This window comes from Solanum pennellii, chromosome 5, assembly GCF_001406875.1.
Source record: "Solanum pennellii chromosome 5, SPENNV200".
Lineage (NCBI taxonomy): Eukaryota > Viridiplantae > Streptophyta > Magnoliopsida > Solanales > Solanaceae > Solanum > Solanum pennellii.
The window spans coordinates 44011163-44017479 of NC_028641.1; the positions used below are offsets into that span (position 1 = coordinate 44011163).

General features: G+C 35.7%; 1 protein-coding gene across 3 annotated transcripts in view; it reads right to left on the reverse strand.

Annotated features, from left to right (window-relative positions):
* Positions 1-6317, reverse strand: part of LOC107020375 — a 67435-nt gene that overhangs the window by 50327 nt on the left and 10791 nt on the right. For all 3 annotated transcript variants that reach the window (XR_001456864.2, XM_015220716.2, XM_015220717.1), the window contains one exon: positions 1141-1241. Coding sequence is in view for 2 of the 3 variants with exons in the window: in XM_015220716.2 (XP_015076202.1) it covers positions 1141-1241 (101 nt within the window). In the remaining variant the exon portion in view is untranslated. The remainder of the gene's footprint in view (positions 1-1140; positions 1242-6317) is intronic.

Sequence of the window (6317 nt, forward strand, 5' to 3'; positions counted from 1 at the left end):
CTCTTTTGATTAATAAAGGTTTGTTATTAATATGCAGCAAAGTGATGCAACGTATTTATAGGGACCCTTTGAAACAGTTAATTCAAACACACCTATCACATTTTCATATCATTTTTAACGCCCTGGTTCTACAAGACCCAATACAATACTCTCAATAAGTTTTAGAATTCGGGACTTAAAAATGTTTTCCTTGGGCCTAAAACCACTTGCCCAAGCTTATAAAGTCACTCATGTTCCTTTTCACTGATAGGGGACTTAAGGGATGTAACAAGCACTTGCACTCATTCCCCGATACCGCAACAAAAGATAGATTCTGACAAGAAGCTTTTTCTCACAGGTAAGATTCAAGCAAATAGGCATTGGAATCAGCAACCTAAATGACTGGCGCAAACTTCAACAGTTGCAAGCCTTTTTCCACTAGAAAATTGGACGACTCAAACTGAATCCTTCCCATTACGCGGATGATTATGAATTTTCCTTTATCGATTACAGTATTGATATTACACATTGGATGTGCAGTTCAACTTCTTATTCTTCTCCTTAGCTTTAAATGTGCAGCCTAAATGCCTGATAGCAAAAAAAAAAATTATGTCCGAGAACTCCCCGAGGGCCAGTGGCACACAGTTTGGAACTCGGTGGATAATGGACTCACCCCTCTGCCTTCTCCAATTTATACTAGGTTTTTCTTTGCGTCAGAGTTCAAAATCCGTAATGTGCACTTAACCCACAATTGTTAATTGCGCTCCTACTACTAGACCAAAGCCCTGGAAGACACATAATAGTAATGCTTATTGCAAACACTTTAAAATATCCTCCATAGTATGCTAAAAGAACATTGCTGAAGTTGCACTCAAAATGGTAAAATTCACATTAGTAGTCACACTAGCATTGATTATTTATACAGAAAAGGTTTGTGTACAAACAAGACGATAAAATGTTTGCTTCAATGGATATTAGTGGAGATGTGTCTTTTTATTTATTTATTGACATGGGGGAAGACGCCGACAGGAGGGGAAAGCAAGGATTATCACAATGGACCACTACTGAAATAGGGTATACCACATTAAGCAGTAAAATGAGAGAACTAAATTTTTTTATCAATTGATTACAAAAGACATCAACAGTCTGAAGCAAACAAACCCTTGCACAGCACGATGAAGGAAAGCTGGATTCCCTGGATCCAAGGGAAGTCTTCTCAACGCACTCAATGCAGCATATTGCAAATTACTCCGAATCGTAGACTGAAACATGAAGGGGAGAAAACGTAAGTTCACATATACCAAGCAGAACCATGATAATGGAGAAAACTTGAGGCACACCATCGTACGATATCTATTTGTCCAACAGCTCTTACACGCATGTACTACCAATAAAAAGAGAATAATTGCATACATTCTTCAAACACAACATTGACCTCATGTTTGTCCTAAGAGCTATACATAACAAACACATTGAACAATTGTATTGGCAGTCTAAGTGGCTCAGACTTGTTTGTGGGTGTCCGATACGAATGCGGATCTAGAGGTCAAACCCTTCATGATCTAATATATTATTTTTTTATATATATAAGGTTTGTTTTCATGATCTAATTTTTAAAATTCGGGGATATGGATCCATGTATGGATACGGGTGCGGAGATTTGCCTAAAAATAATTAAAATATCTAAAAATAGAGTTATAAACCCTAATTTATGAGACATTATGTGGAGAACTTGAGGAGAATCCAGGAAGGATATTGAAGGAAAAGGAGTGACTTTTATATAAAAGGTATTTCATTTTCTTCAATTTCACCTTTTAACTTTTGTATAGACTACAAAAATCATGAAAACTGCCCAGAGTTTCCCCGTCGATTTTGGTCAAAGTATCCAAAATTGGTTGACCAATATGGACACGGATTCGACACCCATGTCATGTCGACACGGGTGCGGTACCAAAAGTCAAGAGTGTGAGCAACTAGATGGCAGTAGCTACGAAGTTAAAAGTAAACATAAAGCATACAATCTTGTGGATGGAGTGTTTGATGAGCCATTGTTAAGTACTTTCTAATTTTTTTGAGAAATTGCAATTAATTGAAATATACATATATAAAGAGATAAATGTCAAAAACACACATAAATTATTGTCTTTTTAATTTCATACCTTAACTAATGGGAGTGTAACTTTCATACCTTAACTATCACTACTAGTTTTTTGATAACACACTCAGTCGTGTGTAATACATTCTCTTTTATTTGCAAAAACCTTGCCACATGGCAATCCACATGGATAAAATATTCCACCTTGACAAAAATTAAATAAACAATTAATATAGTTAAAAACTAAGGAGTAAAATATTACTATCCCAAAAAAATTGAAAATAAAAAAAAATATTTAAAAAAAAAATTCTCACCCCACTCTACCCAATCTCCTACCCCCCCCCCAATCCCCCGTCCTTTTATTCCATAAAATTCTTTCATGAAATATTTTCTTATAATTCAGAACTCACCCCCTCTCTACTCCTTCATAAGAACATTTTTATATTATTTTAAAAAAAAATCTACCCCACCCCATCTAACCCTCGGCTCCTAGTTTATTTTTCAATTTTTAAATTTTTCTTGTTTTGTGTTAGAAGTGTATATATATCTTTAGAAAATATTTTTTTTTATTCAAGTACAGAATAAAACAAAAATAAAAATTATAATTTAAAAAAAGTCGTGGCAAGTTAAAAATACTTTCCTAAAATCTATATATATATATATATATATATATATATACATAAAAATTCAAAAAGGGAAAAAATTGGAAGCAGAGGGATATGTGGGGTGGTGGAATTTCTTTTTTTTTTAAATAATATCTAAATTATTATTTGAAGGGATGGTGGTTCGGGAAATGAAGTTATAATTCAAAAAGGGAAAAAAAATGGAAGCAGAGGGTTATGTGGGGTGGGGTGGAATTTCTTTTTTTAAAAAAAATAATATCTAAATTATTATTTGAAGGGATGGTGGTTCGGGAAATGAAGTTACAATTATTTTTAAAAAACAAAAAAAGGGATGGGGAAGAGTGTTCTAGAGGAAATGGAGTGGGGTATATTTGACATTTAATTTGATTTTTTTTTTTTGTGTATGTGTGTGTGTGTGGGGGGGGGGGGATAGTGATACTTTAATCTTTAACTTTAACTAATAATTTATTTAATTTTTGTGAAGGTGGAATGATTTGTCCATGTGGAGTGTGATGTGCCAATTTTTTTAAAATAAAAGAGTATCATACACACCATGAACCATGATGAGAGCGTAATAAAAGAGAGGTGTTTTTCAAAGTAACAACTGATAGTTTAGGTATGAAACTCACACTCTCATCAAATTAGGTATGAAACTAAAAAAAAGAAAGATAGTTTGTGTGTTTTTGACCCCTCTCTCTCTCTCTCTCTCTCTCTCTCTCTCTATATATATATATATATATATATATATATATATATACATATATATATACATATATATATATACTCTCATCAGATTAGGTATGAAACTCAAAAAAAGAGAAATAGTTTATGTGTGTTTTTGACCTCTCTCTCTCTCCCCTATATATGTATGTGTATATATATATATATATATATGTATATATATATATATATATAGATAGATAGATAGAGAGAGAGAGAGAGAGAGAGAGAGAGGTAACTTTGTATTCACTAAAGGTTCATCAGCAAATAAATGACGAGCATGGGTCACTTACAATCTTATCAGGGCATATCAAACTACCCTATGGGAGATTACACATTACCTATAAAAGTCAGCAAAAAGTTCTATATCCCCATCATATCATGTTTGCACCAAAAGTACAAAAGACTAAGACAATTCATTCTAATTTTCTGGATGTTGTTTCTCTTATACACAGCATCTTCCGTTCCTTTCTTTCCATAGGGACCACCAGATGCAGGCTAGGATTAACTCACACCAAACTTCATTTGACTCCATTCTTCCTATCTCCTTCCAGCTATAGCGCAAGTCCTTAGTGAACTTTGGAATCACCCAGCATACACCAAGAAGACCAAGAAACATGTTCCACAAGCCTGTAGCTACTTTGCAATGAAATAAGTGACTATTAACTTCTGCATCTTGATCACACATAAAGCATCTTGAGCATAATTGTCTGCCTTTCTTTTGAAGCACTTAATGTGTTAAGCAGGCCCTTTTGCACACTAACCAAGCAAAACATGAGATCTTAAATGGTATTTTTATCTTCCATATTAACTTAAATGGCCAGTTTCTGATCTGTGTTTGGCCAATATTCTATCTGCAGTAACATGACTCTACTGTAAACGCACCTTTGTTTTGCCATCTCCAAATAGACTTATCAGGTGCAGTGGAGGTGCCTGGGAAGGCATTGAGGATCTGAAACAAATTAATGATCCTCTCGATTTCCCAATCATTGAAAGCTCTCCTGAATATAAGATTCCAACCCTGAGGGCTCCATAGCTGTGAGATGTGTCTTTGTTTTGAGTGGTGAGCATAAATAGGTCTAGGAAGAGTGATTGAAGGCTTTCATCCCCAATCCAATGTTCATTCCAAAAATGAATTTTCCTACCATTTCCCACCTTTAGTGAGATGTTGCCTTTGAATTGGGGCCATAATCTTCTAATAGTCTTCCACACACTGCATCCAAAAGTTCCAAGAGCCTCCTCAGTAATCCAATGGCTTTCCATACTTCATTGTGATGACTCTTTTCCAGAGTGACTGATCATCAATGCAGAATCTCCACAACCATTTTTGAAGAAGAAAATTATTCTGAAGATTGAGCTTTTTTATTCCCAGCCCCCCTTGGTTTCTGCTAAGAGTAAGAGTATCCCACTTAACTAGAAAGTAACATTTGTACTCTTTATTTCAATTCCATAGGAAAGACCTTCTGAGTTGATTGATCTTTTTCACAGTGTTCTTTGGAATTGGAAATAGGCTCATCATATATGAAGGAAGGGCATCAAGGACTGATTTAATTAGAGTCAACCTACCGCACAGGGAGATGTATAGACTCTTCCACCTAGCAAGCTTCTTGTTACATCTATCCAAAACTTCAGTCCACACTGTTGTCTCCTTATTTTGTGCTCCTAAAGGCCGCCCAGATACCTTGTAGGTACGGTTTTTATTTGGCAGCCAAGATTTCTAGCTAGCAACTCCATATTATCCACTTGATTCACAGGATAGAGAAAACCTTTTTTGCCAGTTTATATGCAGACCAGATATACCTTCAAAGATGGTAAGGATTGCTCTGATGTGTCTAATTTGTATCGCCTCAGCCTCACAGAAAACTAAAGTATCATCTGCATATAGTAGATGAGTAATCCGCACCTCATTGTCCCTATTCCCCTGAGTCTGAGCCTTAAAGCCTTTAATCCATCCATTAACATTAGCTTTTCTGATCATGTGATTGAGGCCATCCATGGCTAGCAAGAAAATAAAAGGTGAGAGAGGGTCACCTTGTCTCAAACCTCTTTGTGATTGGAAAAAACCTTCGTAGTTTCCATTAATGATCAGGGAGAATTTAGCAATGGATATGCAGAACTTTATCCAATTGAGCCATTTCCTCCAAAATCCCATGTCCTTTAAACTCTTCAGCAGAAAAGCCCAATTGACGTGATCATAGGCCTTCTCTATGTGGAACTTACATAAAATTCCAGGAATTTTTTGCTAAACTCTGGAGTACCAACTCATTAGCAACTAGTGCAGCATCCCATGATCTGCCTTCCAGAAAGGCCATTTGGTGTACATCAACCAGTAATCAGTTTGGAAATGATCTTGTAGACTCCTCCTATCAAGCTAATAGGCCTGAAATCTTTCAATTTTTCTGCTCCAGGTTTTTTAGGAATCAGTGCTAGGAAGGTGGCATTGAAAGACTTTTCGAAAATCCATTTTGATGGAAATTGTGAAGATTCAGCATCAGATCCTCTTTTAAAAGAAACTCATTGTGTAGCCATCTGGACCTGGAGCTTTATCTCCGTCCAAAAGTTGTAGCATTGCAAGACCTCTGATTCAGAGTTTGAGAATTGGTGGCAAAGGTGGAGGGTTTCACCAACTTGATTGAGAGTTGGTGGAATGAATTTCTAGAGAAAAGTTATCCTGATTATAGATTGAATATTAAACTAAGAATGCTAAAGCAGAAACTCAAGGAGCGGAGCAAGTCAAATTTTGGGGAGCTTAATAGTAAGAAAAATAGCTTACTGGAGGAACTCCCAGAAACTGATTTGATACAAGAAACCAGGGAATTGACTGAAGATGAGTGATACTAAGAACCACCATAGTAGTGGAGCAAAAAATGAAGAATCGAAATGGAGACAAGAATCAAGGG